Genomic DNA, 12,316 nt, shown 5'->3' on the forward strand with positions numbered 1-12,316 from the left:
AGGGAGGGAGGGAGGGAGGGAGGGAAGAAAGAGAGAGAGAGAGAGAGAAAGGAAGGAAGGAAGGAAGGAAGGAAGGGAGGGAGGGAGGGAGGGAGGGAGGGAGAAAGTTTTCAGCTACCAATCCATCATCTGAAAACAAAGTTGTCTCGCCTTTTTAATACAGGTCTCATTTCTTTTTCTCCTTGGATTGCATTGGTTGAAACTTCCAGGGCACTGACAAATAGTTACTAACGATAAACATACTTTTCCTTTTTAATTCTTAAAGGAGAATTCTCCTGTTGTTCCTGCCACACAGCCTCACCAGATCATTTTTAGAAGTAAGTTCAGTTTTTTATTTAATTCCTTCCTTGGTTATTGATCTGTTTTCCTCCATCCTGAATCAACTTTGGGCACTTATATTTTTCCAGAAATAAGTTTGTTTCTTGGATATTTTAATATTTTTAACATGGCGTTATAAATAACATTATCTTGCAAAGTTGAGCGTTTTCTTACCTCTGTGTTCATTTTTTTTCTCATTCCTGGTTCCAGGCCTTTCTGTTCTTTCTCCCTCTTTGTATCCCTTTTGTTACACTTTTATCTAATTTTTTCTATTTGTTTGTGTTTGCCGAAGAATTAGCTCGGGAATTTATTTTTCAGTTCCAGAATATTTCTTCTTTTTAGTTCATTAACTCTGCTTTGATCTTTATTGCTACTTCTTTCTCTTTTAACAGAATGTTAAATGTTTTCTGATAATTTTTAACAAAATCAAATTTTACAATATTGATTTTGTAACATTTGTATTGACAATATCTTCAAATTTTTAAGTTTTTATTTCTTGAGGATAGGCCGCACATGTATTCATTTGCAATTTTCAAACAATATACTAACAACGGAATCTAAAAGTCAAGATTAATATTAACACTCAAAGATGATCCCTCTTCATGCTTTGGGGTGTGTTGTTATAGATTTTTTTTTTTTTTTGGTGCCAATGTGTGTAATTGTAAGAGATCCATAGGCTGAGTTCATTTCTCTAGCTCAGAAAAGGAGACCAAATGTCTTTTCATAGCAGTATCTGAAATGTTTTCTTTCAACATGATAGAATTTTGCTTTTTTTTTTTTCTTAGATGGAGTCTCACTCTGTCTCCAGGCTGGAGGGCAGTGGCGCGATCTCGGCTCACTGCAACCTCCGCCTCCTATGTTCAAGCGATTCTCCCTCAGCCTCCCGAGTAGCTTCGAGTAGCTGGGATTACAGACGCGTGCAACCACGCCCAGCTAATTTTTGTATTTCTAGTAGAGACGGGGTTTCACCATGTTGGCCAGGATGGTCTCGATCTCTTGACCTTGTGATCCGTCTGCCTTGGCCTCCCAAAGTGCTGGGATTACAGGCGTGAGCGACCGCGCCCAGCCGGAATTTTGCATTCTTACTCTTCTTTCATGCAGACATTTTAATTCCCTCAGTGAAAGGGGTATGTTATTGTTAATTTTACTTTTTTAGAGTAACAGTAAAAACAAAACATTTTCTCAAACATTTATTACCTTTTTTACAGTTCATTTTATGAACCTTTAATATTCTGTTTATTTTCCCCAGCAATGCATTAATATTTCAATGATTTATACTTGTCTTTATAATGATACTAACTTTTGTCAGTTAAATAGATTATTTTTGCATTCTAACTTTCTGCAAGACACATTTTCTCATTCAGAATTTTTCAACTTATGGTTCCAGTTGCTGATCTCTTTTTTCTATCAAAGGCGAATTATTCAGAAAGAATTTGCACTTTCAAAGATTATATCTATCCATGTATAAATACATATAATCTATATGTTTATCCATGTTTTCTTCAGATAGCTTAAGTAGTCTCTTGTCTGTTTGAAATGTATTTGAGACTACAGAGATGGGATTTAACATTATTTTTTCTAACTAACTAATCATTAAACACTTATTTTTATCTTTTTAAAACACTATTTAAAATAACTAAAGGAGGCCAGGGAAGATGGCTCACACCTGTAATCCCAGTACTTTGGGAGGCCGAGGTAGGTGGATCACCTGAGGTCAGGAGATCAAGACCAGCCTGACCAACATGGTGAAACCCCGTCTCTACTAAAAATACAAAATTAGACGGGCACGGTGGCGCATGCCTGTAATCCCAGCTACTAAGGAGGCTGAGGCTGGAGAATCGCTTGAACCCAGGAGGCGCAGGTTGCAGTGAACCAAGATCGTGCCATTGGGTAGACATTTTTGTTCATGTGTTAAAAACACACGTATAGATTATGTTAATTTCTTAATGATATTTTAATGTAATACTCCCCCACATAACATCTCGGCTATTGGTATTATATTAGGAAGTCCTTTGATTTTTTTTTTTTTGTATGGATTCTGAGCCAGCATGCCCGGCTGGAAATGTCTTAATTTTTTTAAAAACTGAGAAAGGCCATTTACAGATTATCCTAAGAGAATAAAATATAAAACTAAAATTAATCAAAAACTTTCTTTGTATTGAAGAAAACTTAGAAAGTAAGTAAACGTCCAACATGGGCAGGTTTTAAAGAGCCGTTTCTGTGTGGCAGAATATTTTGATCTGATGAGAATCAGATGACGGAAAATGGGGGTAAAATTTAATTCTATATCTAGAAACTCTAGGATTTTTCTATTTCAAAATTCCATTTTTTTGTTGAGTTTAGGTAGGGAAATTGATAATATAAATGAAATGTAAACAATGATTATTAAGGTGGTTATTATTTTTTAGCAGAAGGAGCATCCAAGATCCAGAGGATTTAACATGTAGAAATTACAACCGGGCACAGTGGCTTGCACCTGTAGTCCCAGCTACTTGGGAGGCTGAGGTGGGAGGATCACTTGACCCCAGAAGTTCGAAGCTGCAGTAAGCTAGGATGGTGCCACTGCACTCCAACCTGGGCAACAGAGCAAGACCTTATCTCTAAAACAGAATGAAAAACAGATTACAGGAATGCAGCACAATAGAAGAAAAAGCCTTCTGAGGATTGGAAATCTGCCTAGAATTAGGAAATTTTCACTCTCTAATTTCCTAATTCCCATGCCTTAGGCAGAAAGGGCAAGAGCAGCCAGGGATGCTGGGGAGGGGATGATTGCTTAAGGACACAGGCAAGCGTTGAAGCAATAGTCCTCAAACTTGAGTGTGCATCAGAATTCCCTAGAGGGCTTGTTAAAACCCAGAATGCAGGCCGGCACAGTGGCTCATGCCTGTAATACCAGCACTTTGGGAGGCTGAGGCGGGCGTATCATCTGAAGTCAGGAGTTTGAGACCAGTCTAGCCAACTTGGAGAAACCCCGTCTCTCCTAAAACTACCAAAAAAAAAAAAAAATTTCTTGGGCGCGGTGATTTGCGCCTGTAGTGTCAGCTTCTCAGGATGCTGAGGCATGAGAATTGCTTGAACCCGGGAGGCAGAGGTTGCAGCGAGCTGAGATTACAGCATTGCACTCCAGCCTGGGCAACAGAGTGAGACTCTGTCTCAAAAAAAAAAAAAAAAAAATTAAAAATTAAAAGGCCAGGCACAGCGGCTCATGCCTGTAATCCCAGCACTTTGGGAGGCCAAGGCGGGAGGATCAGGAAGTCAGGAGTTCGAGACCAGCCTGACCAATATGGTGAAACCCCGTCTCTACTAAAAATACAGAAATTAGCTGGGCGTGCCTGTGGCGTGCCTGTAATCCCAGCTACTCCGGAGGCTGAGGCAGGAGAATCCCCTGAACCCAGGAGGTGGAGGTTGCAGTGAGCTGAGATTGTGCCACTGTACTCCAGCCTGGGCGAAAGTGCAAGACTCCGTCTCAATCAAACAAACAAACACCAGAATGCGGGCTCCAAACCCAGAGTATCTAATTCAGTTGGTCAGGCGGGCATGATAAGGCGCATATATAATGAGTTCCCAGGTGATGTTGATGGGGCTGTTCCAGGAACCACAGTTTGAGGACCAATGATGTAGAGATGACTTCTCCAGGTAGCGATGGTAACTGTAACTTGTCAGCAAAGAAATCCAATAATTAGCCAACATGTGTGATTTCTTGAGTTCCCTGGGTTTGAGTAAATTTTGTGTGGCTGTTTGTTGTTGTTGCTGTTGTTGTTGTTTTTGCCTCCTTCTCAGTAAACCCAGCGGCCCCATGGAAAGAGGAAACCAAACAGAAGTTGGAAACTTTCTCCTCCTGGGATTCGCAGAGGACTCTGACATACGGCTTCTTCTCTATGGGCTGTTCCTCTCCGTGTACCTGGTCACCATCACCGGAAACCTGCTCATCATCCTGACCATCAGCTCAGACTCCCACCTCCACACCCCCATGTACTTCTTCCTCTCCAACCTGTCCTTTGCTGACATCTGTTTCACGTCCACGACTGTCCCAAAGATGCTAGTGACTATCCAAACACAAAGCAAAATGATCACTTTTGCAGGCTGCCTCACCCAGATATTTTTTTTCACTGCATTTGGATGCCTGGACAACTTGCTCTTGACCGTGATAGCCTATGACCGCTTCGTGGCCATCTGTCACCCCCTGCACTACATGGTCATCATGAACCCCCGGCTCTGTGGGCTGCTGGTTCTGGGGTCCTGGTGCATCAGTGTCATGGGTTCCCTGCTCGAGACCTTGACCATTTTGAGGCTGTCCTTCTGCACAAACATGGAAATTCCACACTTTTTTTGTGATCCTTCCGAAGTCTTGAGGCTCTCCTGTTCTGACACCTTCATCAATAACATCGTGATGTATTTTATGACCATTGTCCTGGGTGTTTTCCCTCTCTCTGGAATCCTGTTCTCTTATTCTCAGATTTTCTCCTCCATCCTGAGAGTATCATCTGCCAGAGGCCTGCACAAAGCCTTTTCCACCTGTGGTTCCCACCTCTCAATGGTCAGCTTGTTCTATGGCACAGGTCTTGGGGTCTATCTCAGTTCTGCAGCTGCACCATCTTCTAGGAGAAGTCTGATGGCCTCGGTGATGTACAGCATGGTCACCCCCATGCTGAACCCCTTCATCTACAGTCTGAGGAACAGGGACATGAAGGGGTCACTGGGGAGACTCCTCCTCAGGGCAACGTCTCTCAATGAGGGAACCATTGCCAAGCTCTCATGAATTGCAGTGAACACAATACTGAGGCCAGACTGGCCTCTTTCAGCCAATATTTTCACTTCTGCTTTNTTTTTTTTTTTTTTTTTTTTTTTTTTTGGTGACAGAGTCTTGCTCTGTCGCCCAGGCTGGAGTGCAATGGCGTGATCTCGGCTCACTGCAACCTCCCCCTCCCAGGTTTAAGTGATTCTCCAGCCTCAGCCTCCTTAGTAGCTTGGATTACAGGCATGCGCCACAATGCCCGGCTAATTTTTTGTATTTTTAGTAGAGACGGGGTGTCACCATGTTGGCCAGGCTGGTCTCGAACTCCTGACCTCATGATCCACCCACTTCGGCCTCCCAAAGTGCTGGGATTACAGGCATGAGCCACAGCACCCAGCTGCTTTTTTTTTTTTTTCCTTAGAAGGAGTCTCACTCTGTCACCCAAGCTACAGTGCAATGGTGCAATTTCGGCTCACCACAATCGCCACTTCCCAGGTTCAAGTGATTCTTCTGCATCAGCCTCCCGAGTAGCTGGGATTACAGGCACTCGCCACCACGTCCGGCTAATTTTTGTACTTTTAGTAGAGATGGGGTTTCACCATGTTGGTCAGGCTGGTCTCGAACTCCTGACCTCAGGTAATCTGCCCGCCTTGGCCTCCCGAAGTGCTGGGATTACAGGCAATGAGCCACCGCACCCTGGCTTCTTTTATACATTTTAAAGCATCTCTTCCCTTGTATCTTCCTTTGGAACGTTTCCTGCCCTTGCTACTGCTAACAAAGTTATATAGGATTACACTTTTTGACTTTCTAACCAGTAATTTTAACTTTGCATGAATACAACCTGGTGTTTTCTCAGTTATCTTTAGTAATGATTTGGATTTTGTTTTTTTGTTTTTGTTTTTGAGACAGAGTCTCCCTCTGTTGCCCTGGCTGGAGTGCAGTGGCGCCATCTCGGCTCCCTGCAAGCTCCACCTCCCGGGTTGAAGCAATTCCCCTGACTCAGCCTCCTGAAGAGATGGAACTACAGGCATGCACCACCACATCCTGCTAGTATTTTCAGTAGAGACAGGGTTTCACCATGTTGGCTAGGCTGATCTCGAACTCCTGACCTCAAGCGATCTGCCTGCCTCAGCCTCCTGAAGTGCTGAGATTACAGGCATGAGCCACCGCGCCCGGCCTGATTTGAGTTAAAAATATACATATATCAAATCTTACATGTTAAATATATACTGTCAGAAGCGATGAGATATGTCCCTATTTTGGACATGTTGCCCTGGAAACTCATTTACAGAGATGTTTTTTGAGGTTACATGAATAAAAATAGCTCAAAGAGTTCCCCCCTTTTTTTATCCAATTCACTTTCCTTTCAGGCACACGAACTTTACTTCACTTCTACTCTTTCACAATATCAGTCCCTTGAATTTCAGAGCAATGTCTTACCCATTTTTGCAATCACAATGCCTGGTACAGTTATTGGTAAGGAGTTCATGTTTACATGATATTTGTCAAATGGAGTGGAAAAATAGATGGGTGGATGGTTAAATAGAAAATAAGATCTGGACCAGAAAAATACAAACTGATTAATCTGATTAGAGCTTTTGGCCGGCATGGTGCTGCATGCCTGTAGTTTCAGCTACTCAGGAAGCTGAGGTGGGAGGATGGCTTGAACCCAGGAGGCTGAGGTTGCAGTGAGCTGTGATTATGCGACTGTACTGCAGCCTGGGTGACGGAGTGAGACCCTGTTTCTAAATAATAATAATAATAATAATAATAATAATAAATTAAGTTGTTGAGCTAGAAACAAAATTCAAGGTTATTGATGTTGATATTAATAACACTTTCTTTTTTTTTTTTTTTTTGAGACGGAGTCTCGCTCTGTAGCCCAGGCTGGAGTGCAGTGGCCGGATCTCAGCTCACTGCAAGCTCCGCCTCCCGGGTTTACTCCATTCTCCTGCCTCAGCCTCCCGAGTAGCTGGGACTACANTTTTTTTTTTTTTTTTTTTTTTTTTTTGAGACGGAGTCTCGCTCTGTAGCCCAGGCTGGAGTGCAGTGGCCGGATCTCAGCTCACTGCAAGCTCCGCCTCCCGGGTTTACTCCATTCTCCTGCCTCAGCCTCCCGAGTAGCTGGGACTACAGACGCCCGCCACCTCACCCGGCTAGTTTTTTATGTATTTTTAGTAGAGACGGGGTTTCACTGTGTTCGCCAGGATGGTCTCGATCTCCTGACCTTGTGATCCGCCCGTCTCGGCCTCCCAAAGTGCTGGGATTACAGGCTTGAGCCACCGCGCCCGGCCGATATTAATAACACTTTCTATACCAGCACAGTTTAAGAGCTTTATGTACATTACCTCATTTAATGTTTCCAATAACTCTTTTATGTGATTAGTATTAGTTCTCGTATTTACAAATAAGAGAGTAAGAGCTTATGGTAAGTAGGTAACTAGCTCAAAGTAATAAATGTAGTGACAAGGTTCCAACGCAGGGCTGTAGGAATCAGACGGCTCTCCCACGTCTTATGTTACGTTACGGTGGAGTCCTAATTAGGGAAAAGGAGTCAGGCTGGTGAGACCAAGGGAAAGCAAAAAGAAGAAGCAGATAGAAGTCTGCCTTTCTTCACGGTCCCGGACACAAAGCCCTCCTGTACAAATAACTCCCGATCTTCCTGCACTCAGCTATCGCCAGACCCTCGGCTGATACAAAAATTGGAAGTTAGCTCACTGCAACCTTGGCGTGATCAATACTGTACAAAGCCCTCTTCAGCACACAGCACAAGCACTGTCTTATAAAATCCCCAGCAAGCTTTTGTCTCTTTGCAGTCAGCTCTTCTATTGCTAGCCTGTCCATTGCTTCCTTGCAACGTATTTTCATACTTTCTCCAATAAATCTGCCTTTCTTTACCTACAACTACACGTGTTGGTAAATTCTTCTTATCCCCCACACCACCAGCCCCAGACAGTCGCCACTCAGCCATGACAGTTGAACCTTCTAATAATAATAGTTAAACCTCAAAGGAACCAGGAATTCTCTGACATAAATTCTTACTTCTGGAATTACGCTCCCCAACCAAGAACTGTGTTTGGGTGCTACAGCCTCAGAAATAAATTAAACCCGTGAGTAAGATTTATTGTTTCCTTTGATATTTTAATTTGACTTCCTTTGATTGTTCATGAAAATGAGCGTGCTCGATCTTTTTGTGTTTTATGTTTTTATAGTAACTCTCTTTTCCAGCTTTACTGAGGTGTAATTGACGAATAGACATTGTACACATTCAAGGTGTATGACATGATTTGATACATGTATACATTGTATAGTGATTTACTTGCATTTATTTTTACTAGATTTTGAGTTTAGCTCCTTTGATCATTTATAATCTTAGATTTTTTAAAATTCTAGTTGACTGAGTTTTTAAATTTTTATTCTTAATCTTTATGGATACATAATAGCTGTACAAATTTATGGAGTACGTACAAGACTTTTCTACGAACATACAATGTATAATAATCAAATCAAGGTAATTGGGGTATCCATCGCTTCAAGCATTTATCATTTCTTTGCGTTATAAACATTCCAATTCCACTTTTTTAGTTATTTTGAAATATACAACAAATTATTGTTAACTATAGTCACCCTATTGTGCTACCAAATACTAGATTTTATTCCTTCTAACCGTATTTTTGTATCTGTTAACTATCCCTTCTTTATCCTCCCTCCCTACTACCCCTCCTAGATTCTGGTAACCATCATTCTACTCTGTTTCCATGAGTTCAGTTTTTTCAGCTCCCACATACAAGTGAGAACATGTAATGTGTTTTTCTGTGTCTGGCGTACTTTTTTGTTGTTGTTTTGTTTCTGTGTTTTTGAGACAGACTTTCACTCTTGACACCCAGGTTGGAGTACAATGGTGCGATCTCGGCCCACTGCAACCTCCACCTCCCGGGTTCAAGCCATTCTTCCTGCCTCAGCCCCCCGAGTAGCTGGGATTACAGGTAGCCACCACCACGCCCAGCTAATTTTTGGATTTTTCGGAGAGACGGGGTTTCACCATGTTGGCCAGGCTGGTCTTGAACTCCTGACCTCAGGTGATCTGCCCGCCTCAGCCTCCCAAAGTGCTGGGATTACAGGCATAAGCCACCATGTCCGGCCCTGAATTCTATGAGCCTTTCCAGTGAATTGCTGAACCTAAAGGTGGTCTTGGGGGACCCCTGACACAGAGACCATGGCTATTGTTTTATTAGGAGAAATAATGGTTTTTCTTTATCCTCTTCAGTTCCGCCACTCTTTGAGACTATAAGAAACATGAGTTGACCCCTCTTCTTGTTGAAGCTGAAGCTTCCCTTCTCCCCAAACCTAGGCGAAACATTTATTTCCCTCCCTTGCTCACGCCATCCTTCAAGCCCTCAGCGTGTGCTCAGAGAGAAACAGAGACCTTATACACCTTTCATTCCTGCTCCTTTATTACACTTTTCCCTCCCCCTTAAACGAGTCAAGCAGAACATGTGTGTTCAGCCCACGGTCAGCTGGGTGGCAGATGTGTCCCCAGGACTCCCCTCCCCAGGCCCCTTCCCTCCTCTCTTGGGGGGCAGAGCTGGAGGCCCCTCACATAGCACTCTCATTGCCTCCCCGTCCCCGGGATGCCCCCTTCTCCTGTGCCATGAGGGACTTGTAGGGTTTCCCCAGGCTGGGGAGGGTGAGCTCAGCTTCCTGAAGCTCCAGCTCCCGCTGAGACAAGTGCTCGATGACGGCTGCTCCAATTGAGTCTCCCAGTACGTTGGTCATTGTGCGAAGCCGGTCACTGGTACAGGGGAAAAAGAAGCTGCCATTAATGGGGGCTTGAAAAGCTTCACAGAAAGAGGGTGCTGCAGAAGGGGGGGGTCCCTGTGCCAGGGAGTCAGGGGGCTCCCATTCCAGAACAATCCATGACCACATGTCCCCAAGTAGGTTCTTCCCCCCCTCTGTCCTGTTTCTCCTCCTAACAAACAGGATGGACCAGCTCTGAGATGTTCATGTTTGATCTTAGATGTGATTTTTTTAAAAAAACTGAGGCCGGGTGTGGTAAAAAAAAAAAAAAAAAAAAAAAAAAGCCATATCATTAAAAAGATATGATCCCAGCACTTTGGGAAGCTGAGAGGCAGGAGAATTGCTTGAGACCAGGAGTTCAAGACCAGCCTGGGCAACAAACCAAGATCCCATCTCTATAATAGAATAATTTTAAAACATGGCCTGGGACGGTGGCACATGCCTGTAGTCCCAGCTACTTGGCAGGCTGAGATGGGAGGGTCACTCGAGCCCAGGAGGTCGAGGCTGCAGTGAGCTATGATCATGCCACTGCACTCCAGCCTAGATGAGAGAACAAGACCTTGTCTCTCAAAAAAAAGAAAATGAGGCTGGGCATGGTGGCTCATGTCTGTAATCCCAGCACGAGGTGGGCGGATCATGAGGTCAGGAGTTTGAGACCAGCCTGACCAACATAGTGAAACCCTGTCTCTACTAAAAATATTAAAAAAAAAAAAAAAAGGCAGGCAGGCATGGTGGCATGCGCCTGTAACCCCAGCTACTTGGGAGGCTGAGGCAGGAAAATCGCTTGAACCTGGGAGGCAGAGGTTGCAGTAAGCTGAGACACTCCAGCTTCGGTGACAGAGCGAGACTCTGTCTCAAAAAGAAAAAAGAAAAGAAAAGAAAAAATGAACATCCCATACAGACAATTAAGGGTTATGAACTGAAAAGCACATCGAATCAGGAATGGTAAACCAGGGCAGGCCAGAGTCAATACAGGTGTAGACTAGGGCAGGCTGAAGATTGTAAAATTGGAACTCAGGCTCAGCTGTTAGCTCCCATGTGGGAATGAAAGTCCAGGCTTCCTTTAATGTAAACCTCCTGGTTTCGTTGTTGTTGCTGGTTTTGATTTTTGTTTTTTGAGATGGTGTTTCGCTCCTGTTGCCCAGGCTGGAGTGCAGTGGTGCGATCTCGGCTCACTGCAACCTCCACCTCCCAGGTTCAAGGAATTCTCCTGCCTCAGCCTCCTGAGCAGCTGGAATTACAGGCACACGCCACCACACTTGGCTAATTTTTTTTTTTCTTTTTTTTGTATTTTTAGTAGAGACAGGGTTTCACCATGTTGTCCAGGCTGGTCTCAAACTCCTGACCTCAGGTGATCCACCCGCCTCAGCCTCCCAAAGTGCTGGGATTACAAGCGTGAGCCACCGTGCCCGGCCTGGATCACCTTTTTGTGACTTCCACATACAACAGGTAAAAGAGGAGTTTTTCCCACTGATAGGTAAAGCCTCCATTGCTTGTCTCCAATCCTACTTCCCAAAGATAACTCTGTGGGATTTGGGGTCCAGAGGCCATGGATTGGAGGCCTCTCCAAGGCCTCCTTTTCACTCGAAAATTCTGGACCACTTCATCTTTGCTGGAATGAAAGTCCACAGGTTAAGGATGTCCCAGGGGAAAGCAGTATGTACAGAAGCAGGAGCACCAGGGTCCAGCCTGGAGAACACTCACAGGAACCAGTCCACGGCGATGATGAGCGTGATATCCTCCGTGGGCAAGCCGACCGACGTGAGCACAATGACCATGGTGACCAGACCCGCCTGCGGGATGCCAGCAGCCCCAACACTGGCCGCTGTGGCTGTGATGCTGCAGGGGGAGGGAGAACATGGGGAGGCAGGTGGAGGGAAGAAGGCGATGAGGAAGAGACAGGAAAAGGACAGAGAGAAGGGAAGAGATCCGCTCCCCAAGGCATCTTAAATTAAACGCCCAAGCCAGACAGATACAGAGAGAAAAATACTGCTTGATATCTCCCTCTCTCTCTCTCTCTCTCTCTCCCCCCCCCTCTCTCTTCTCTCTCTCTCTCCTCTTTCTCTCTTCCTCCTATCTCTCTCTCTCCCCTCTCTCTCTCTCTCTTCTCTCTCTCTCTCTCCCTCCTCTCTCTCTTCTCTCTCCCTCCCCTCTCTCTCTCTCCTCTCTCTCCCTCTCCCTCCTATCTCTCTCTCTCCCCTCTCTCTCTCCCTCCTCTCTCTTCTCTCTCTCTCCTCTCTCTCTCCCTCCTCTCTCTCTCTCCCCTCTCTCTCTCTCCCCTCTCTCTCTCCCCCTCCTCTCTCCTCTCTCTCTCCCTCCTCTCTCTCTCTCTCTCCCCTCTCTCTCTCCCTCCTCTCTCCTCTTTCCTCTCTCTCTCCCTCCTCTCTCTCCCCCTCCTCTCTCTATCTCCCTCCTCTCTCTCTCCCCTCTCTCTCTCCCTCCTTTCTCTCTCTCTCTCCCCCCCCC

The 12,316-nt window shown here is 44.8% G+C and overlaps 2 protein-coding genes across 3 annotated transcripts in view; one reads left to right on the forward strand and one right to left on the reverse strand.

Moving 5' to 3' along the window:
- Positions 1-4,114: 4,114 nt before the first annotated feature.
- LOC112612032 (olfactory receptor 7C2) lies at positions 4,115-5,077 on the forward strand. Its single transcript, XM_025366048.1, has one exon. It carries the CDS (start codon positions 4,115-4,117, stop codon positions 5,075-5,077), a length of 963 nt encoding a protein of 320 aa, XP_025221833.1.
- Positions 5,078-9,486: 4,409 nt separating this feature from the next.
- Positions 9,487-12,316, reverse strand: part of SLC1A6 (solute carrier family 1 member 6) — a 63,615-nt gene continuing 60,785 nt past the window's right edge. For both annotated transcript variants that reach the window (XM_025366043.1, XM_025366041.1), the window contains 2 exons: positions 11,555-11,689; positions 9,487-9,845 (listed from right to left, as the gene is read on the reverse strand). In XM_025366043.1, coding sequence (XP_025221828.1) covers positions 9,650-9,845; positions 11,555-11,689 — 331 coding nt within the window. In that variant the 3' untranslated portion in view covers positions 9,487-9,649. The remainder of the gene's footprint in view (positions 9,846-11,554; positions 11,690-12,316) is intronic.

This window comes from Theropithecus gelada, chromosome 19 (assembly GCF_003255815.1).
Source record: "Theropithecus gelada isolate Dixy chromosome 19, Tgel_1.0, whole genome shotgun sequence".
NCBI classification, from domain to species: domain Eukaryota; kingdom Metazoa; phylum Chordata; class Mammalia; order Primates; family Cercopithecidae; genus Theropithecus; species Theropithecus gelada.